This window comes from Bufo gargarizans, chromosome 6 (genome assembly GCF_014858855.1).
Source record: "Bufo gargarizans isolate SCDJY-AF-19 chromosome 6, ASM1485885v1, whole genome shotgun sequence".
NCBI classification, from domain to species: domain Eukaryota; kingdom Metazoa; phylum Chordata; class Amphibia; order Anura; family Bufonidae; genus Bufo; species Bufo gargarizans.
Window position 1 is genome coordinate 4,972,343 of NC_058085.1, and position 23,677 is coordinate 4,996,019.

The window sequence follows — 23,677 nt, forward strand, 5'->3', positions numbered from 1 at the left end:
TATTATGTAGAGATTTGGTTACTGTATGGTGGTATTATGTAGATATTTGGGTACGGTATGGTTGTATTATGCAGACATCTGAGCACTGTATTGATATTGCTGGTGCACGGTATGGCGGAACAGTCTGCTGGCAGACATTTAATGAATTGTTGGTTTTCTTGTTCAAACATTGAAAATCTCAGGATTAAAACTTTTTATTGAATCAAATCCCTCGTCCTGGAAATGGTGGAGAATTAATCCCTCCAGGAGATAATCCCCGGAATTACATGGAGATCGGGGGTTAAAGACGACAGCGCTGCCGCAGCCACCCGGCTGATGAGGGGGTCAAAGGGACAAGAGAACCCTGACCTAATTCTTATCACAGCTGAGAACATGTTACACTGTACCAGTGCAGGTAAAAACACTAAACCTGGAATCCTGACTGACACATTGTAACAAACCAGCAGGGCAGAGAGAGCTTCTGCTGCTGATCTGTGTGGGTTGCTTACAATATAACAAACCCTCAGCTGTGAGAAGAATTAGCCCTGGGTGGATTTTCACCTTCACTGTAAATAGAAAGAGAGTGTTTCTGCCTCAGCAAGCAGAGATGGTGAAAATGGTGAGGAACTTGGTAGCGGGGCTGCAATACCAGAATGGTCCACTAGAGGTCAGGAGACTCCCATTAATGACAGGTTACAAAGAAAATAGATGAAACTGCAACAATCACTGCAGCCACAAGGTGGCAGAAAGCAACCATATCGAACAGAAGTGAATACACTCACTTCATCATAAACAACTTGCAGTCCTATGTAACACCACAGATAACACAGTGATAACTGAGTACAGATAATGTAGTAGATGTCACCTGCAGTCCTATGTAACGCTACAGATAACATAGTGATAGCTCTCTGAGTACAGATAATGTAGTAAATGTCACCTGCAGTCCTATGTAACACAACAGATAACACGGTGATAACTCTGAGTACAGATAATGTAGTAGATGTCACCTGCAGTCCTATGTAACACCACAGATAACACAGTGGTATCTCTCTGAGTACAGATAATGTAGTAGATGTCACCTGCAGTCCTATGTAACACCACAGATAACACAGTGATGACTCTCTGAGTACAGATAATGTAGTAGATGTCACCTGCAGTCCTATGTAACATCACAGATAACACAGTGATATCTCTCTGAGTACAGATAATGTAGTAGATGTCACCTGCAGTCCTATGTAACACAACAGATAACACAGTGATAACTCTCTGAGTACAGATAATGTAGTAGATATCACCTGCAGTCCTATGTAACACCACAGATAACACAGTGATATCTCTCTGAGTACAGACAATGTAGTAGATGTCACCTGCAGTCCTATGTAACACCACAGATAACACAGTGGTAACTCTCTGAGTACAGATAATGTAGTAGATGTCACCTGCAGTCCTATGTAACACCACAGATAACACAGTGATAACTCTCTGAGTACAGATAATGTAGTAGATGTCACCTGCAGTCCTATGTAACACCACAGATAACACAGTGATAACTCTCTGAGTTCAGATAATGTAGTAGATGTCACCTGCAGTCCTATGTAACACCACAGATAACACAGTGATAGCTCTCTGAGTACAGATAATGTAGTAGATGTCACCTGCAGTCCCATGTAACGCTGCTACTTGTACGCAGTGATTTGCTGGAGGACACATGCGGTCTCTCCTGGACAGTACTGATGTGATTGGCTAGTGCTGCTGTTGACGGATCCTCCCGGTTGTGTTACCTCCAGCGCAGCCTCCGCCTCCTCGTACGCCGCCTGCATCTCCTCCTTTTCCATCTCCGCCTTCTTCCGGGATTTCTGGAGCTCGTGGGCGCTGCTGGTGACGTCCTGCAGCTGCTCGGACAGGTCGCCGGCCTCATCTGGGGGGAAATATTGTGACCAGTTTGTACATTGCGGCTGCATTTCCTCTCACTACCTGCAGGTGGTGCTGTGGCTGCACAGATGACTCTTAAAGGGACAGTACACCCGAGAGCCTCACCTTGCAGCGCTCGGTTTTCCCGCTTCATCAACGTCAGTTGTTCATGAGTCTCCTCAAATGCAGTTTTGATTTTGAAGAGGTCGGCAGCGTAATGGCGGCACTCCTGCTGCGACGCCTCCAGCTCTCTCTGAATGTCCTCATACTTCTGGCGCCAGTCCGCAAGGTGCTTATCCAGAGCTCGCTGCTTCTTATCCAGAACCGCTGCCTCAGCGCCGGCCTGGATCACAGAAGAGGACTTTACTTACATCATGTTATACTCTAGTCACCTCCAAAGCTGCACTGACAACTCTGCTATTAGATCACATCTTATTCTCCAGTCACATCCAGAGCTGCAGTCACAATTCTGCTATTACATTACATTGCATGTTATACTCCAGTCACATCCAGAACTTAAGTCAAAGTTCAGATTACATCATACCGTATTCTCCAGTCACATCCAGAGCTGCAGTCACAATTCTGCTATTACATTACATCGCATGTTATACTCCAGTCACATCCAGAACTTAAGTCAAAGTTCAGATTACATCATACCATATTCTCCAGTCACATCTAAAGCTGCATTCACATTTCTGATGTTACATCAAACTTTATTCTCCAGTCACATCCAGAGCTGCATTCACATTTATGCTATTACAGTACATCATATGCTATACTCCAGTCACAGTTCAGTTATTATGTCATATTGTATTCTCCTGGCACATCCAGAGCTGCATTTACGTTTATGTCAATATATATAATATTCTCAAGTCACATCCAGAGCTGCAATCACAATTTTGCTGCTACATCATGGCTTATTCTCCAGTCACATCCAGAACTGCAATCACAATTCTCCTGCTACTTCATACCTTATTCTCCAGTCACATCCAGAGATGCAATCACAATTCTGCTACTACATCATGCCTTATTCTCCAGTCAAATCCATAGCTGCAATCACAATTCTCCTGCTACTTCATACCTTATTCTCCAGTCACATCTAGAGCTGAAATCACAATTCTGCTGCTACATCATGCCTTATTCTCCAGTCACATCCAGAGCTGCAATCAAAATTCTGCTGCTACATCATGCCTTATTCTCTAGTCACATTTCTGCTGCTACTTCATGCCTTATTCTCCAGTCACATCCAGAGCTGCAATCACAATTCTGCTGCTACATCATGCCTTATTCTCCAGTCACATCCAGAGCTGCAATCACAATTCTGCTGCTACATCATGCCTTATCATCTAGTCACACCCAGAGCTGAAGTCACAATTCTGCTGCTACATCATGCCTTATCCTCTAGTCAAATCCAGATCTGAAGTGACAATTCTGCTGCTACATCATGCCTTATTCTCCAGTCACATCCAGAGCTGCAATCACAATTCTGCTGCTACATCATGCCTTATTCTCTAGTCACATCCAGAGCTGAAGTCACAATTTTGCTGCTACTTCAGCCTTATTCTTCAGTTACATCCAGAGCTGCAATCACAATTCTGCTGCTACATCATACCTTATTCTCAAGTCACATCCAGAGCTGCAATCACAATTCTGCTGCTACATCATGCCTTATTCACACCCAGAGCTGCAGTCACAATTCTGCTGCTAGATTATGCCTTATCATCTAGTCACACCCAGAGCTGCAGTCACAATTCTGCTGCTACATCATGCCTTATTCACACCCAGAGCTGCAGTCACAATTCTGCTGCTACATCATGCCTTATTCACACCCAGAGCTGCAGTCACAATTCTGCTGCTATATCATGTGAATACATTTCCCCAGAAGACTCCAGACCAAGACCCTGAAGCAGTGAGGTCCATTAACCTCGGCTAACAGGAAAAATGCTACCATTTTTGAACAGAGCTTTGAATGTAACTGGAGTACAAAATGTGATGTGCTAGCATTACTATAAATAAAGCTGTGAATGTGACTCAAGCGTAAGGCATGCTGTAAGAGCAGAATCATGGCTGCAGCTTTGGAAGTGATTGGAGCATAAGGCATGAAGCCACGGCAGAATTGTGATTGCAGCTTTGGATGTGACTGGAGGATAAGACATTCTGTAACTGCACTTTGCATGTACAGCCACACAGTGTCATAGCACTGGGCTCTGGGCAGATGAGTGGGAGCTCCTGCGGCTACCTTCTCCAGGTCCAGGCAGATGTCCTCCACCTCTCCCAGCAGCCTTTGCTTCACCCTCTCCAGGTTGGAGCACTTGGCCTGAGTCACCTCCAGAGCTTCTTCTGCTTCCTGTAAGCGGCCGCTGAGCTTCCTCCTACAGGGGGCAGAACAGACACCTGAAAAGTCAGAGGAGGACCAGGTATGGTGGATGATCCAGGGTCAACACCTGCTGCTCACCTGGACTCCTCCAGCTCCTCCGTCCGCTGACCGGCCTCGTTCTCGTATCGTGTCCTCCAGTGAGTGACCTCACCGTTCAGTCTGGAGATCTGACGCTGCAGCTCGGACTTACCCTCCATCTCCTCCTCCAGCTGATCCTTCAACATTTCATACTCCAGCTTCAAACTGGACAAGGAGGACACAGCCAGGCCCCTGACCTTCACAAGAGAAAATCCATCACAATGCATGTGCATGGCCCTTTAAGAGAGGTAGTCACAGCCCCGCCCCCTGCTGATGACATCACTGATATAATGACATGTGATCAGCCATGGGATCCACACACCTTATACTACAGGAACATCTATTACTGCTGACAACCTGCCTGTATATCCTGTCTGAGAGGTAGTCACAGCCCCGCCCCCTGCTGATGACATCACTGATATAATGACATGTGATCAGACATGAGATCCACACACCTTATACTACAGGAACATCTATTACTGCTGACAACCTGCCTGTATATCCTGTCTGAGAGGTTGTCACAGCCCCGCCCCCTGCTGATGACATCACTGATATAATGACATGTGATCAGACATGAGATCCACACTCCTTATACTACAGGAACATCTATTACTGCTGACAACCTGCCTGTATATCCTGTCTGAGAGGTTGTCACAGCTCCGCCCCCTGCTGATTACATCACTGATATAATGACATGTGATCAGACATGAGATCACACACCTTATACTACAGGAACATCTATTACTGCTGACAACCTGTCTGTATATCCTGTATGAGAGGTAGTCACAGCCCCGCCCCCTGCTGATGACATCACTGATATAATGACATGTGATCAGACATGAGATCACACACCTTATACTACAGGAACATCTATTACTGCTGACAACCTGCCTGTATATCCTGTCTGAGAGGTTGTCACAGCCCCGCCTCCTGCTGATGACATCACTGATATAATGACATGTGATCAGACATGAGATCCACACTCCTTATACTACAGGAACATCTATTACTGCTGACAACCTGCCTGTATATCCTGTCTGAGAGGTTGTCACAGCCCCGCCTCCTGCTGATGACATCACTGATATAATGACATGTGATCAGACATGAGATCACACACCTTATACTACAGGAACATCTATTACTGCTGACAACCTGCCTGTATATCCTGTCTGAGAGGTTGTCACAGCCCCGCCCCCCGCTGATGACATCACTGATATAATGACATGTGATCAGACATGAGATCCACACACCTTATACTACAGGAACATCTATTACTGCTGACAACCTGCCTGTATATCCTGTCTGAGAGGTAGTCACAGCCCCGCCCCCTGCTGATGACATCACTGATATAATGACATGTGATCAGACATGAGATCACACACCTTATACTACAGGAACATCTATTACTGCTGACAACCTGCCTGTATATCCTGTCTGAGAGGTAGTCACAGCCCGCCCCCTGCTGATGACATCACTGATATAATGACATGTGATCAGACATGAGATCCACACTCCTTATACTACAGGAACATCTATTACTGCTGACAACCTGCCTGTATATCCTGTCTGAGAGGTTGTCACAGCCCCGCCTCCTGCTGATGACATCACTGATATAATGACATGTGATCAGACATGAGATCACACACCTTATACTACAGGAACATCTATTACTGCTGACAACCTGTCTGTATATCCTGTATGAGAGGTAGTCACAGCCCCGCCCCCTGCTGATGACATCACTGATATAATGACATGTGATCAGACATGGGATCCACACACCTTATACTACAGGAACATCTATTACTGCTGACAACCTGCCTGTATATCCTGTCTGAGAGGTTGTCACAGCCCCGCCCCCTGCTGATGACATCACTGATATAATGACATGTGATCAGACATGAGATCCACACTCCTTATACTACAGGAACATCTATTACTGCTGACAACCTGCCAGTATATCCTGTCTGAGAGGTAGTCACAGCCCCGCCCCCTGCTGATGACATCACTGATATAATGACATGTGATCAGACATGAGATCCACACTCCTTATACTACAGGAACATCTATTACTGCTGACAACCTGCCTGTATATCCTGTCTGAGAGGTTGTCACAGCCCCGCCCCCTGCTGATGACATCACTGATATAATGACATGTGATCAGACATGAGATCCACACTCCTTATACTACAGGAACATCTATTACTGCTGACAACCTGCCTGTATATCCTGTCTGAGAGGTTGTCACAGCCCCGCCCCCTGCTGATGACATCACTGATATAATGACATGTGATCAGACATGAGATCCACACACCTTATACTACAGGAACATCTATTACTGCTGACAACCTGCCTGTATATCCTGTCTGAGAGGTTGTCACAGCCCTTCTTTCTTATGGTCATGGGCAAAGGGTTCTGGCTGGATACCCTTTTCTTTACATATGACATTGGAGGCCATCTTTCCTATTTAGGCTACAGACTGTGTGTGATGGTGGTCATGGTCATGGAGGATACAGGCGTGGCCATGGTAGGTGAGGTGGTAGTCTTGAAGGATGCAGGGGTGGTCATGGTCATGGAGGGTGTAGTGGTAGCCATCATCATACGGGGTGCAGAGGTTATCATGGGGGTGTGATGGTGGTCATGGTCATGGGGGGGGGTACCTTTTTTTCCTCCTCTAGTTGCTTTTTCACATCCTCCACCTCAGATGCCAGAAGGAGCTTTGTCTTATTCAGTTGTGAGGTGCGGCCCCCCAACTCCTCCACCAGAAGACTCAACTCACTGAGCTCTGCTGTACGAGAAACACACACATATCAATGTGACAATAGACGTTTATATGTATCTAATCCAATCATGTGTGATACGCTTTCTCCATGTACTCAGTGATAGGACTGGGGAAGGATGAGACAGGACCACCCAGTATACAGTGACTCCACCAGCAGAATAGTGAGTGCAGCTCTGGGGTATAATACAGGATGTAACTCAGGATCAGTACAGGATAAGTAATGTATGTACACAGTGACTGCACCAGCAGAATAGTGAGTGCAGCTCTGGAGTATAATACAGGATGTAACTCAGGATCAGTACAGGATAAGTAATGTATGTACACAGTGACTGCACCAGCAGAATAGTGAGTGCAGCTCTGGAGTATAATACAGGATGTAACTCAGGATCAGTACAGGATAAGTAATGTATGTACACAGTGACTGCACCAGCAGAATAGTGAGTGCAGCTCTGGAGTATAATACAGGATGTAACTCAGGATCAGTACAGGATAACTAATGTATGTACACAGTGACTGCACCAGCAGAATAGTGAGTGCAGCTCTGGAGTATAATACAGGATAAGTAATGTAATGTATGTACATAGTGACTGCACCAGCAGAATAGTGAGTGCAGCTCTGGAGTAAAATACAGAATGTAACTCAGGATCAGTACAGGATAAGTAATGTATGTACACAGTGACTGCACCAGCAGAATAGTGAGTGCAGCTCTGGAGTATAATACAGGATGTAACTCAGGAACAGTACAGGATAAGTAATGTAATGTATGTACACAGTGACTGCACCAGCAGAATAGTGAGTGCAGCTCTGGAGTATAATACAGGATGTAACTCAGGATCAGTACAGGATAAGTAATGTATGTACACAGTGACTGCACCAGCAGAATAGTGAGTGCAGCTCTGGATTATACTAGGAAGGAGGCAGGACTTTTGCATTGAGTTACATTATAACAACATTGTACAATGTGATCCCTGATCTAACTTCCCCTTTAAATTGCTTTAAAAAAAAAAAAAATGGTTGACGATCGTGGTTGTGTCCACCTGACTCTCGTGCGCGGTGAAGCGCGGTGCATACTGTACCGGTGTCTTTTTATAGGAACATGCGGGGGAAGAATCTTCGATTGTGTATCTGGGACAGTGGTGAATTCCAGTCTCCAGGAGATGGAGTCATTAATTATAGGCTTCTGAATTCTGCGTCTTATCTGCGAGACGCGGAACGTCTGCCGCCAGGCGGAGCCGGAGACTTTCCATTAATGCTGAATGAGGTGTCACCCGGTAACAACGTGAAATAAAGAATGATGCGGTGGAGTTCAGGTCCATTTCCCCGACCGTCCATCAGGTTACAGATTATACTGTACCTGGAGCGGCTGTTATATGGCGGCAGATATGGGCAATACAATACAGTGTCCTAGTATAACAATGTAACAACGTAACAATATAATATAATAGAACAATATAATAGAATGGACAAAGCAAATCATTTTTTCTTAATTTTTTATCAACAAGGACAAGGGCCTGTCCACACCTAAACCCCAGTTGAATGGCATGCTATTACAATAGCCGGCCACTCTGTGGCGCTGTTTAGTGATAGTATAATAATAGCTGCTGATATGTCCAATCTCATATAATAAAGCAGGGAAATCAGGGTGACCATTAGCCATGGAATATAGATGGCGGTTATATAATTACCAAATATCTACAGTCTGATACCAGATTTATAGGGTGAACAGACCAGATAAAGCACCTAATGTAAGGACTAAGAGGGCGGAGCTTGACACAGGGATTCTCTTCTGGATGTTCCTTAAATTTCCACTTTAAGCTCCGCCCCTTCAGGCCATGCACTTGACATAACAAAGAGTACAGACTTTGCCTGGCATGTTCCTTTAAGAAGGAAGTCCAGTTTGTTCCCACCACCGCTTATATTGCAAAAGGAGGAAGTGTCTGATGGCACCTACAGACTGTTTTACGATTCTTCTGTAAGCTCTTTTGGTATCTTAAAGGAGTTCTTCAAAGATACACAATCAATATTTGACCTCAAAGATGCCCTCTATCAAATCAAAAAATTAAGGGGTCATCTTTCATAACCTTGAAGGACATACTGATCAAAAAATGAAAGCCTAAAGGACATGAGCCTTAGGACCTTCCAAGCTGGTCACTTCAATGACGTCTACTACAGACGCTTCTTAAATTTTTGCCCTGTGCCATGTATTATGGGAAGGAGTCGTGATGAAGGACCTTCAGGCAGCAATGTTCTCCAGATAGCCAATACCCTACACCAAAAGCAGCATGGAGGGGCCCGGTGAAGGTGGCCATGACAGTGTGCAGGTGTCTGATGGGACTGCTTAACTCATAAAAGGACAACTGGCCGGCCTCGTAGTCCAGAAATATCCGAAATCTATTACAGGTAAATGTATGAGGGCAGGTGGTCACCATGTTGTCATGCATGACCGAATACTGGTTCTTATACAACCTACGAAGACACCAAGACTTGTCATTGTCCCCAAAGTAGGACTGATCCCCGTTCCTCTGTATTGTGTGGTAGGCCACACCTAGTCTCCAGTCTCCAGTTTCACTGGTCTCCACCTCCCAATAGTGTCGACCTGAGGAAAAGAAGCAGCTGCTTAAAATCTGATTATACTGGAACCTCTTTGGTGTTTCGGGCCGGTTCTGATACACGGCAGACCAGTACATGGTTTTCAGGTCATCTGATACTAGTATATTATTTGCAGATGTACTTATATCTAGAACCAGCTTTGGACAGTCTTGAGGTTTTGAAATCTGGTCTACAGCTTGGTCACCAACATCTTCATGGAGCTTGTGGTTGTATTGTTCCTGTTCTTCATCCTCTCCTTCTCCATCAAAGAAGTCATGAAGGTCCACGTCCTTCTCACCTACAACGGACACTGAATCGCTTGAGTTGCATAGTCCTTGAAGTTGTTGAATTTTCTTGGAAAACTTGTCCTTCTTGATCTTGAACAGCTGAATCAGGCTTGAGACTGTGTATAAAACCATCTCACCCCTCATGTCTGGAAACAGGACAGTGGCTTCTTCATCACTAGGTTCTATATATTTACGCTCTTGTAGATCTTGGAGCTTCTTCTCAATCTTTTCTCGTTTGAAGGTGAGTTTTTCCAAGAAGGTTCTGAGTTTGTCCTTCTTTTTCTCAGACGCTACCTCCAGTAGCTCCACCTGATGTCCATAATGTTCTCCAGCCAAGCAACAGGTGACACAGATACAAACGTCATCCACAATGCAGTGATACTTCAGGATTTCCTTGTGGACAGGACACTTCCTTTTTTCTGGGGTTCGGGTGGCTTCTGTTAGGACATGTTCTGCTGACCTGCTGTGGACTCTCAGGTGGTTGCTGCACAGAGAAGCTTCACAATGTAGACAGGACTGTATGGCAGGAACAGCAGAGTATATACAATATGAGCAATGAATGTCACTTCCACTCTGCTCTGGGTTTGCAGACGAGACAATGTTGACGATGTTACACAGGGCGATGTTCTTCTGCAGCACAGGGTGGCCTAGGAAAGTTGTCCTGCATTCAGGGCAGTTATAAGCTCTGGAGGCCTCCTGGGTGTCCAGCATGCGGTGGATACAGGATCGGCAGTAGTTGTGGCCACAGGGCAAGTTAACAGGATCCCTGTAGATCTCCAGGCAGATGGAGCATTTCAGCTCCTCTCGGAGATCAGCACACGCCATTACTGGTGACGGGGAGTAATAAAACTGAAAGTCTGGGCAGGAAGCCAGGAGAGGGCGTCACCAGTCAGGGGGCGTCACAGATTACAGCTCAGGCATTACTAAGCGAATCTCCAGAGACGAGTATAGAACTCGAGTACAGTCGTGGCCAAAAGTTTTGAGAATGACACAAATATTAGTTTTCACAAGGTTTGCTGCTAAACTGCTTTTAGATCTTTGTTTTAGTTGTTTCTGTGATGTAGTGAAATATAATTACTCGCACTTCATACGTTTCAAAGGCTTTTATCGACAATTACATGACATTTATGCAAAGAGTCAGTATTTGCAGTGTTGGCCCTTCTTTTTCAGGACCTCTGCAATCCGACTGGGCATGCTCTCAATCAACTTCTGGGCCAATTCCTGACTGATAGCAACCCATTCTTTCATAATCACTTCTTGGAGTTTGTCAGAATTAGTGGGTTTTTGTTTGTCCACCCGCCTCTTGAGGATTGACCACAAGTTCTCAATGGGATTAAGATCTGGGGAGTTTCCAGGCCATGGACCCAAAATGTCAGCCTCTTGGTCCCGAGCCACTTAGTTATCACTTTTCCCTTATGGCACGGCGCTCCATCGTGCTGGAAGATGCATTGTTCTTCACTAAACTGTTGTTGGATTGTTGGAAGAAGGTGCTGTTGGAGGGTGTTTTGGTCCCATTCTTTATTAATGGCTGTGTTTTTGGGCAAAATTGTGAGTGAACCCACTCCCTTAGATGAGAAGCAACCCCACACATGAATGGTCTCAGGATGCTTTACTGTTGGCATGACTGGCATGACACAGGACTGATGGGAGCGCTCATCTTTTCTTCTCCGGACAAGCCTTTTTCCTGATGCCCCAAACAATCGGAAAGAGGCTTTATCGGAGAATATGACTTTGCCCCAGTCCTCAGCAGTCCATTCACCATATTTTTTCACAGTTTTTTTTGGGAGAGAAGTGGCTTCTTTGCTGCCCTTCTTGACACCAGGCCATCTACCAAAAGTCTTCGCCTCACTGTGCGTGCAGATGCGCTCACACCTGCCTGCTGCCATTCCTGAGCAAGCTCTGCACTGGTGGCACTCCGATCCCGCAGCTGAATCCTCTTTAGGAGACGATCCTGGCGCTTGCTGGACTTTCTTGGACGCCTGAAGCCTTCCTAACAAGAATTGAACCTCTTTCCTTGAAGTTCTTGATGATCCTATAAATATCCTTGCCTGTGAAGCCATTTTTATGCAACGCAATGATGGCTGCACGCGCTTCTTTGCAGGTCACCATGGTTAACAATGGAAGAACAATGATTTCAAGCATCACCCTCCTTTTAACAGGTCAAGTCAGCCATTTTAACCCAATCAGCCTGACATAATGATCTCCAGCCTTGTGCTCGTCAACATTCTCACCTGAGTTACCAAGACGATTACTGAAATGATCTCAGCAGGTCCTTTAATGACAGCAATGAAATGCAGTGGAAAGGTTTTTTTGGGGATTAAGTTAATTTTCATGGCAAAGAAGGACTATGCAATTCATCTGATCCCTCTTCATAACATTCTGGAGTATATGCAAATTGCTATTTTTAAAAACTTAGGGCTCTTTCACACTTGCGTTCTTTTCTTCCGGCATAGAGTTCCGTCGTCGGGGCTCTATGCCGGAAGAATCCAGATCAGTTTTATCCTAATGCATTCTGAATGGAGAGAAATACGTTCAGGATGCATCAGGATGTCTTCAGTTCCGGAACGGAAAGTTTTTTGGCCGGAGAAAATACAGCAGCATGCTGCGCTTTTTGCTCCGGCCAAAAATCCTGAAGACTTGCTGCAAGGCCGGATCCGGAATTAATGCCCATTGAAAGGCATTGATCCGGCCTTAAGCTAAACGTCGTTTCGGCGCATTGCCGGATCCGACGTTTAGCTTTTTCTGAATGGTTACCATGGCTGCCGGGCCGCTAAAGTCCTGGCAGCCATGGTAAAGTGTAGTGGGGAGCGGGGGAGCAGCATACTTACCATCCGTGCGGCTCCCGGGGCGCTCCAGAGTGACGTCAGGGCGCCCCAGGCGCATGGATGATGTGATCGCATGGTACGTCATCCATGCGCATGGGGCGCTCTGACGTCACTCTGGAGCGCCCCGGGAGCCGCGCGGACTGTAAGTATACCGCTCCCCCGCTCCCCACTACTACTATGGCAACCAGGACTTTAATAGCGTCCTGGTTGCCATAGTAACACTGAACGCATTTTGAAGACGGATCCGTCTTTAAATGCTTTCAGTTCACTTGCGTTTTATCGGATCCGGCGTGTAATTCCGGCAAGTGGAGTACACGCCGGATCCGGACAACGCAAGTGTGAAAGAGGCCTAAAGCAGCAACTTTTCCAATTTGCAATATTTATGTATTTCTCAAAACTTTTGGCCACGACAGTACAACCTATTACTCCCTGTTATCAGCCATTTCAGGGGAGAGGATGACTGTAGGACAGGAGAATACAGTCTATTGCTCCCTGTTATCAGCCATTTCAGGGGAGAGGATGACTGTAGGACAGGAGAATACAGTCTATTGCCCCCCTGTTATCAGCCATTTCAGAGGAGAGGATGACTGTAGGACAGGAGAATACAATCTATTGCCCCCTGTTATCAGCCATTTCAGGGGAGAGGATGACTGTAGGACAGGAGAATACAGTCTATTGCTCCTTGTTATCAGCCATTTCAGGGCAGAGGATGACTGTAGGACAGGAGAATACAGTCTATTGCCCCCTGTTATCAGCCATTTCAGGGGAGAGGATGACTGTAGGACAGGAGAATACAGTCTATTGCCCCCTGTTATCAGCCATTTCAGAGGAGAGGATGACTGTAGGACAGGAGAATGCAGTCTATTGCCCCCTGTTATCAGCCATTTCAGGGGAGAGGATGACTGTAGGACAGGAGAATACAGTCTATTGCCTCCTGTTATCAGCCATTTCAGGGGAGAGGATGACTGTAGGACAGGAGAATACAGTCTATTGCCCCCTGTTATCAGCCATTTCAGAGGAGAGGATGACTGTAGGACAGGAGAATACAATCTATTGCCCCCTGTTATCAGCCATTTCAGGGGAGAGGATGACTGTAGGACAGGAGAATACAGTCTATTGCTCCTGTTATCAGACATTTCAGGGGAGAGGATGACTGTAGGACAGGAGAATACAGTCTATTGTCTCCTGTTATCAGCCATTTCAGGGGAGAGGATGACTGTAGGACAGGAGAATACAATCTATTGCCCCCTGTTATCAGCCATTTCAGGGGAGAGGATGACTGTAGGAGAGGAGAATACAGTCTATTGCTCCCTGTTATCAGCCATTTCAGAGGAGAGGATGACTGTAGGACAGGAGAATACAGTCTATTGCCCCCTGTTTTCAGCCATTTCAGGGGAGAGGATGACTGTAGGACAGGAGAATACAGTCTATTGCCCCCTGTTATCAGCCATTTCAGGGGGGAGGATGACTGTAGGACAGGAGAATACAGTCTATTGCCCCCTGTTATCAGCCATTTCAGGGGAGAGGATGACTGTAGGACAGGAGAATACAGTCTATTGCCCCCTGTTATCAGCCATTTAAGGGGAGAGGATGACTGTAGGACAGGAGAATACAGTCTATTGCTCCCTGTTATCAGCCATTTCAGAGGAGAGGATGACTGTAGGACAGGAGAATACAGTCTATTGCCCCCTGTTATCAGCCATTTCAGGGGAGAGGATGACTGTAGGAACGGAGAATACAGTCTATTGCCTCCTGTTATCAGCCATTTCAGGGGAGAGGATGACTGTAGGAACGGAGAATACAGTCTATTGCCTCCTGTTATCAGCCATTTCAGGGGAGAGGATGACTGTAGGACAGGAGAATACAGTCTATTGCCTCCTGTTATCAGCCATTTCAGGGGAGAGGATGACTGTAGGACAGGAGAATACAGTCTATTGCTCCCTGTTATCAGCCATTTCAGGGGAGAGGATGACTGTAGGACAGGAGATTACAGTATATTGTCCCCTGTTATCAGCCATTTCAGGGGAGAGGATGACTGTAGGACAGGAGATTACAGTCTATTGCCCCCTGTTATCAGCCATTTCAGGAGAGGGGATGACTGTAGGACAGGAGAATACAGTCTATTGTCCCCTGTTATCAGCCATTTCAGGGGAGAGTATGACTGTAGGACAGGAGAATACAGTCTATTGCCTCCTGTTATCAGCCATTTCAGAGGAGAGGATGACTGTAGGACAGGAGAATACAATCTATTGCTCCTGTTATCAGCCATTTCAGAGGAGAGGATGACTGTAGGACAGGAAAATACAGTCTATTGCCTCATGTTATCAGCCATTTCAGAGGAGAGGATGACTGTAGGACAGGAGAATACAGTATATTGTCCCCTGTTATCAGCCATTTCAGGGGAGAGGATGGCTGTAGGACAGGAGAATACAGTCTATTGCCCCTGTTATCAGCCATTTCAGGGGAGAGGATGACTGTAGGACAGGAGAATACAGTCTATTGCCCCCTGTTATCAGCCATTTCAGGGGGAGGATGACTGTAGGACAGGAGAATAAAGTCTATTGCCCCTGTTATCAGCCATTTCAGGGGGGGAGGATGACTGTAGGACTGGAGAATACAGTCTATTGCCCCCTGTTATCAGCCATTTCAGGGGAGAGGATGACTGTAGGACAGGAGAATACAGTCTATTGTCCCCTGTTATCAGCCATTTCAGGGGAGAGGATGACTGTAGGACAGGAGAATACAGTCTATTGTCCCCTGTTATCAGCCATTTCAGGGGAGAGGATGACTGTAGGACAGGAAAATACAGTCTATTGCCTCCTGTTATCAGCCATTTCAGGGGAGAGGATGACTGTAGGACAGGAGAATACAGTCTATTGTCCCCTGTTATCAGCCATTTCAGGGGAGAGGATGACTGTAGGACAGGAGAATACAGTCTATTGCCTCCTGTTATCAGCCATTTCAGGGGAGAGGATGACTGTAGGACAGGAGAATACAGTCTATTGCTCCCTGTTATCAGCCATTTCAGGGGAGAGGATGACTGTAGGACAGGAGAATACAGTCTATTGCTCCCTGTTATCAGCCATTTCAGGGGAGAGGATGACTGTAGGACAGGAGAATACAGTCTATTGCTCCCTGCTATCAGCCATTTCAGGGGAGAGAATGACTGTAGGACAGGAGAATACAATCTATTGCCCCCTGTTATCAGCCATTTCAGGGGAGAGGATGACTGTAGGACAGGTGAATACAGTCTATTGCCCCCTGTTATCAGCCATTTCAGAGGAGAGGATGACTGTAGCACAGAAGAATACAGTCTATTGCCCCCTGTTATCAGCCATTTCAGGGGAGAGGATGACTGTAGGACAGGAGAATACAGTCTATTGCTCCCTGTTATCAGCCATTTCAGGGGAGAGGATGACTGTAGGACAGGAGAATACAGTCTATTGCTCCCTGTTATCAGCCATTTCAGAGGAGAGGATGACTGTAGGACAGGAGAATACAATCTATTGCCCCTGTTATCAGCCATTTCAGGAGAGAGGATGACTGTAGGACAGGAGAATACAGTCTATTGCCCCCTGTTATCAGCCATTTCAGGGGAGAGGATGACTGTAGGACAGGAGAATACAGTCTATTGCTCCCTGTTATCAGACATCTAGGGGAGAGGATGACTGTAGGAAGGAGAATACAGTCTATTGCTCCTGTTATCAGCCATTTCAGGGGAGAGGATGACTGTAGGACAGGAGAATACAGTCTATTGCCCCCTGTTATCAGCCATTTCAGGGGAGAGGATGACTGTAGGACAGGAGAATACAGTCTATTGCCCCCCTGTTATCAGCCATTTCAGGGGGGAGGATGACTGTAGGAAGGAGAATACAGTCTATTGCTCCTGTTATCAGCCATTTCAGGGGAGAGGATGACTGTAGGACAGGAGAATACAGTCTATTTCTCCCTGTTATCAGCCATTTCAAGGGAGAGGATGACTGTAGGACAGGAGAATACAGTCTATTGCTCCCTGTTATCAGCCATTTCAGGGGAGAGGATGACTGTAGGACAGGAGAATACAATCACTTGTACTCTATTAACCACTTTAGGCAGGCAGTATCATAAAAGGATTACCGTAGATACACAGCTCAGCAGACAGTATTACACAGGATAGGATTAGATACACAGCTCAGCAGGCAGTATCACACAGGATAGGATTAGATACACAGCTCAGCAGACAGTATCACATAGGATAGTATTAGATACACAGCTCAGCAGACAGTATCACACAGGATAGGATTAGATACACACAGACAGTATCACACAGGATAGGATTAGATACACAGCTCAGCAGACAGTATCACATAGGATAGTATTAGATACACAGCTCAGCAGACAGTATCACACTAGATAGGATTAGATACACACAGACAGTATCACACAGGATAGGATTAGATACACAGCTCAGCAGACAGTATCACACAGGATAGGATTAGATACACAGCTCAGCAGACAGTATCACACAGGACAGGATTAGATACACAGCTCAGCAGACAGTATCACACAGGATAGGATTAGATACACAGCTCAGCAGACAGTATCACACAGGATAGGATTAGATACATAGCTCAGCAGACAGTATCACACAGGATAGGATTAGATACACAGCTCAGCAGACAGTATCACACAGGATAGGATTAGATACACAGCTCAGCAGACAGTATCACACAGGATAGGATTAGATACACAGCTCAGCAGACAGTATCACACAGGATAGGATTAGATACACAGCTCAGCAGACAGTATCACACAGGATAGGATTAGATACACAGCACAGCAGACAGTATCACACAGGATAGAATTAGATACACAGCTCAGCAGACAGTATCACACAGGATAGGATTAGATACACAGCCCAGCAGACAGTATCACACAGGACAGGATTAGATACACAGCTCAGCAGACAATATCACACAGGATAGGATTAGATACAGCTCAGCAGACAGTATCACACAGGATAGGATTAGATACACAGCTCAGCAGACAGTATCACACAGGATAGGATTAGACGCACAGCTCAGCAGACAGTATCACACAGGAGAGGATTAGATACACAGCTCAGCAGACAGTATCACACAGGATAGGATTAGATACACAGCTCAGCAGATAGTATCACACAGGATAGAATTAGATACACAGCTCAGCAGACTGTATCACACAGGATAGGATTAGATACACAGCTCAGCAGACAGTATCACACAGGATAGGATTAGATACACAGCTCAGCAGACAGTATCACACAGGATAGGATTAGATACACAGCTCAGCAGGCAGTATCACACAGGATAGGATTAGATACACAGCCCAGTAGACAGTATCACACAGGATAGGATTAGATACACAGCTCAGCAGGCAGTATCACACAGGACAGGATTAGATACATAGCTCAGCAGACAGTATCACACAGGATGGGATTAGATACACAGCTCAGCAGACAGTATCACACAGGATAGGATTAGATACACAGCTCAGCAGACAGTATCACACAGGATAGGATTAGATACAGAGCTCAGCAGACAGTATCACACAGGATAGGATTAGATACAGAGCTCAGCAGACTGTATCACACAGGGTAGGATTAGATACACAGCTCAGCAGACAGTATCACACAGTATAGGATTAGATACAGGGCTCAGCAGGCAGTATCACACAGGACAGGATTAGATACACAGCTCAGCAGACAGTATCACACAGGATAGGATTAGATACACAGCTCAGCAGACAGTATCACACAGGATAGGATTAGATACACAGCTCAGCAGACAGTATCACACAGGATAGGATTAGATACACAGCTCAGCAGACAGTATCACACAGGACAGGATTAGATACACGGCTCAGCAGACAGTATCACACAGGACAGGATTAGATACACGGCTCAGCAGACAGTATCACACAGGATAGGATTAGATACACAGCTCAGCAGACAGTATCTCACAGGATAGGATTAGATACACAGCTCAGCAGACAGTATCACTACACAGCTCAGCAGACAGTATCACACAGGAGAGGATTAGATACACAGCTCAGCAGACAGTATCACTACACAGCTCAGCAGACAGTATCTCACAGGATAGGATTAGATACACAGCTCAGCAGACAGTATCACTACACAGCTCAGCAGACAGTATCACACAGGAGAGGATTAGATACACAGCTCAGCAGACAGTATCTCACAGGATAGGATTAGATACACGGCTCAGCAGACAGTATCACACAGGATAGGATTAGATACACAGCTCAGCAGACAGTATCTCACAGGATAGGATTAGATACACAGCTCAGCAGACAGTATCACTACACAGCTCAGCAGACAGTATCACACAGGAGAGGATTAGATACACAGCTCAGCAGACAGTATCACACAGGATAGGATTAGATACACAGCTCAGCAGGCAGTATCACACAGGATAGGATTAGATACACAGCTCAGCAGGCAGTATCACACAGGATAGGATTAGATACACAGCTCAGCAGGCAGTATCACACAGGATAGGATTAGATACACAGCTCAGCAGACAGTATCACACAGGATAGGATTAGATACAGAGCTCAGCAGACAGTATCACACAGGATAGGATTAGATACAGAGCTCAGCAGACTGTATCACACAGGGTAGGATTAGATACACAGCTCAGCAGACAGTATCACACAGGATAGGATTAGATACAGGGCTCAGCAGGCAGTATCACACAGGACAGGATTAGATACACAGCTCAGCAGACAGTATCACACAGGATAGGATTAGATACACAGCTCAGCAGGCAGTATCACACAGGATAGGATTAGATACACAGCCCAGTAGACAGTATCACACAGGATAGGATTAGATACACAGCTCAGCAGGCAGTATCACACAGGACAGGATTAGATACATAGCTCAGCAGACAGTATCACACAGGATGGGATTAGATACACAGCTCAGCAGACAGTATCACACAGGATAGGATTAGATACACAGCTCAGCAGACAGTATCACACAGGATAGGATTAGATACAGAGCTCAGCAGACAGTATCACACAGGATAGGATTAGATACAGAGCTCAGCAGACTGTATCACACAGGGTAGGATTAGATACACAGCTCAGCAGACAGTATCACACAGTATAGGATTAGATACAGGGCTCAGCAGGCAGTATCACACAGGACAGGATTAGATACACAGCTCAGCAGACAGTATCACACAGGATAGGATTAGATACACAGCTCAGCAGACAGTATCACACAGGATAGGATTAGATACACAGCTCAGCAGACAGTATCACACAGGATAGGATTAGATACACAGCTCAGCAGACAGTATCACACAGGACAGGATTAGATACACGGCTCAGCAGACAGTATCACACAGGACAGGATTAGATACACGGCTCAGCAGACAGTATCACACAGGATAGGATTAGATACACAGCTCAGCAGACAGTATCTCACAGGATAGGATTAGATACACAGCTCAGCAGACAGTATCACTACACAGCTCAGCAGACAGTATCACACAGGAGAGGATTAGATACACAGCTCAGCAGACAGTATCACTACACAGCTCAGCAGACAGTATCTCACAGGATAGGATTAGATACACAGCTCAGCAGACAGTATCACTACACAGCTCAGCAGACAGTATCACACAGGAGAGGATTAGATACACAGCTCAGCAGACAGTATCTCACAGGATAGGATTAGATACACGGCTCAGCAGACAGTATCACACAGGATAGGATTAGATACACAGCTCAGCAGACAGTATCTCACAGGATAGGATTAGATACACAGCTCAGCAGACAGTATCACTACACAGCTCAGCAGACAGTATCACACAGGAGAGGATTAGATACACAGCTCAGCAGACAGTATCACACAGGATAGGATTAGATACACAGCTCAGCAGGCAGTATCACACAGGATAGGATTAGATACACAGCTCAGCAGGCAGTATCACACAGGATAGGATTAGATACACAGCTCAGCAGACAGTATCACACAGGATTAGATACACAGCTCAGCAGACAGTATCACACAGGATAGGATTAGATACACAGCTCAGCAGACAGTATCACACAGGATAGGATTAGATACACAGCTCAGCAGACTGTATCACACAGGATAGGATTAGATACACAGCTCAGCAGGCAGTATCACACAGGATAGGATTAGATACACAGCTCAGCAGACAGTATCACACAGGATAGGATTAGATACAGAGCTCAGCAGACAGTATCACACAGGATAGGATTAGATACAGAGCTCAGCAGACTGTATCACACAGGTTAGGATTAGATACACAGCTCAGCAGACAGTATCACACAGGATAGGATTAGATACAGGGCTCAGCAGGCAGTATCACACAGGACAGGATTAGATACACAGCTCAGCAGACAGTATCACACAGGATAGGATTAGATACACAGCTCAGCAGGCAGTATCACACAGGATAGGATTAGATACACAGCCCAGTAGACAGTATCACACAGGATAGGATTAGATACACAGCTCAGCAGGCAGTATCACACAGGACAGGATTAGATACATAGCTCAGCAGACAGTATCACACAGGATGGGATTAGATACACAGCTCAGCAGACAGTATCACACAGGATAGGATTAGATACACAGCTCAGCAGACAGTATCACACAGGATAGGATTAGATACAGAGCTCAGCAGACAGTATCACACAGGATAGGATTAGATACAGAGCTCAGCAGACTGTATCACACAGGGTAGGATTAGATACACAGCTCAGCAGACAGTATCACACAGTATAGGATTAGATACAGGGCTCAGCAGGCAGTATCACACAGGACAGGATTAGATACACAGCTCAGCAGACAGTATCACACAGGATAGGATTAGATACACAGCTCAGCAGACAGTATCACACAGGATAGGATTAGATACACAGCTCAGCAGACAGTATCACACAGGACAGGATTAGATACACGGCTCAGCAGACAGTATCACACAGGACAGGATTAGATACACGGCTCAGCAGACAGTATCACACAGGATAGGATTAGATACACAGCTCAGCAGACAGTATCTCACAGGATAGGATTAGATACACAGCTCAGCAGACAGTATCACTACACAGCTCAGCAGACAGTATCACACAGGAGAGGATTAGATACACAGCTCAGCAGACAGTATCTCACAGGATAGGATTAGATACACGGCTCAGCAGACAGTATCACACAGGATAGGATTAGATACACAGCTCAGCAGGCAGTATCACACAGGATAGGATTAGATACACAGCTCAGCAGACAGTATCACACAGGATAGGATTAGATACACAGCTCAGCAGACAGTATCACACAGGATAGGATTAGATACACAGCTCAGCAGACAGTATCACACAGGACAGGATTAGATACACAGCTCAGCAGACAGTATCACACAGGACAGGATTAGATACACGGCTCAGCAGACAGTATCACACAGGATAGGATTAGATACACAGCTCAGCAGACAGTATCTCACAGGATAGGATTAGATACACAGCTCAGCAGGCAGTATCACACAGGATAGGATTAGATACACAGCTCAGCAGACAGTATCACACAGGATTAGATACACAGCTCAGCAGGCAGTATCACACAGGAGAGGATTAGATACACAGCTCAGCAGACAGTATCACACAGGATAGGATTAGATACACAGCTCAGCAGGCAGTATCACACAGGATAGGATTAGATACACAGCTCAGCAGACAGTATCTCACAGGATAGGATTAGATACACAGCTCAGCAGACAGTATCACACAGGACAGGATTAGATACATGAGCTGCCCTAGACTGAACTGAGGATCACACACTTTTGAGGCTTCTTATATTCACATTGGGTTTAACCCTCGCAGTTCCTCTTCTTACCTTGCAGCTTGTTCTTTGCAGTGTTCTGTTCGTCTATGATTTTCTGAAGATCCTCATTTTTTGAGTTTGTGTCGGCGAACAAATCTTCCAGTTTTCTTGTCTGTGCGTCACTGGCAGCCTGGAGGAATAAAAGAGATAATACTGAAGACTGACCCATGGAGAGAACGTCTGTAACATCCCACAAAGCTGAAACCCCTGAACTGCCGGTGAATGTATCACACATGTGCGGCGTGCCGCTCCCCCACGGCCGATTATGTCCCAGTGTTAGGAACGCTGAGTGGTGATGCGGCCTTAATGGTTTTGTCACGGTGCTCCTACCTGGATACTGTCACTCCCTGTGGGGGTTAGGCTCCGCAGCAACAGAGGAGTTGTAGTTGGTGGAGTACAGTAAAAGTAGAGTCCAGACTTGGTGAAGTTTTTAGGTTTTTACTTGGGTAAACTTGCAAAAAACTTGTCATCTAAACAATACTTGATCTTTCTGTTGACTCAAGCAGGCAAAGGGTAAACTGGCAGGTAAACACTTTGCTTTATCTCTTTGCTGTGCTAATCTCTGGCTTCATTCGGGTTCCTATCAGCCTTAGTTACTGTTTCTTATAAGAGTAAGGTATCCTGTGACCCGTTTTGCTGAGTAAGGGTCTTTGGCTCCATCTTTCCTCTAGAGGAATGGGCTGCTCTCTGAGCTACTTTCCCAAAGCTCCTGCAGCAGTGAGGTGAAAACACTCCCTCATCACACCATGCCGCTTCACTCTCTCACTCCAACTCTCAACTCCATTTCTCAAATTCTCTACTCTTGACTCCACTGTAGCTTTCTCTAACCCCTCCCTTGGTAAGAAACAGGACTAGCCCACTTCTGCCCAAAAGGGGGAGAATGGAATGGTACGTTTCATTCTATCTGAAGGTACTCTCTGCCAGATACATTGCCCCCTGCTGGACAACCAGGCA

The 23,677-nt window shown here is 45.9% G+C and overlaps 2 protein-coding genes across 2 annotated transcripts; both read right to left on the bottom strand.

Annotated features, from left to right (window-relative positions):
- Positions 1–1,639: 1,639 nt before the first annotated feature.
- LOC122941291 (putative uncharacterized protein MYH16) lies at positions 1,640–23,470 on the bottom strand. Its single transcript, XM_044298406.1, has 7 exons — positions 23,054–23,470; positions 22,736–22,853; positions 7,003–7,130; positions 4,346–4,542; positions 4,130–4,262; positions 2,017–2,233; positions 1,640–1,897 (listed from the first exon to the last, which is right to left on the bottom strand). The coding sequence occupies exons 4-7, from the start codon at positions 4,489–4,491 to the stop codon at positions 1,656–1,658; spliced, it is 738 nt and encodes a 245-aa protein (XP_044154341.1). The 5' UTR covers positions 4,492–4,542; positions 7,003–7,130; positions 22,736–22,853; positions 23,054–23,470; the 3' UTR covers positions 1,640–1,655.
- Positions 8,051–10,835, bottom strand: LOC122941289 (putative tripartite motif-containing protein 75). Its single transcript, XM_044298403.1, has one exon. It carries the CDS (start codon positions 10,823–10,825, stop codon positions 9,329–9,331), a length of 1,497 nt encoding a protein of 498 aa, XP_044154338.1. The 5' UTR covers positions 10,826–10,835; the 3' UTR covers positions 8,051–9,328.
- Positions 23,471–23,677: the final 207 nt, after the last annotated feature.

Coding starts and splice junctions, on each gene's coding strand:
- LOC122941291 (XM_044298406.1), bottom strand. CDS start 4,491: ATGTTGAAGGATCAGCTGGAGGAGGAGATGGAGGGTAAGTCCGAGCTG. Junction 4,263..4,345: donor GAGGAGCTGGAGGAGTCCAG/GTGAGCAGCAGG, acceptor TGCCCCCTGTAG/GAGGAAGCTCAGCGGCCGCT. Junction 1,898..2,016: donor GGAAAACCGAGCGCTGCAAG/GTGAGGCTCTCG, acceptor ATTTCCCCCCAG/ATGAGGCCGGCGACCTGTCC.
- LOC122941289 (XM_044298403.1), bottom strand. CDS start 10,825: ATGGCGTGTGCTGATCTCCGAGAGGAGCTGAAATGCTCCATCTGCCTG.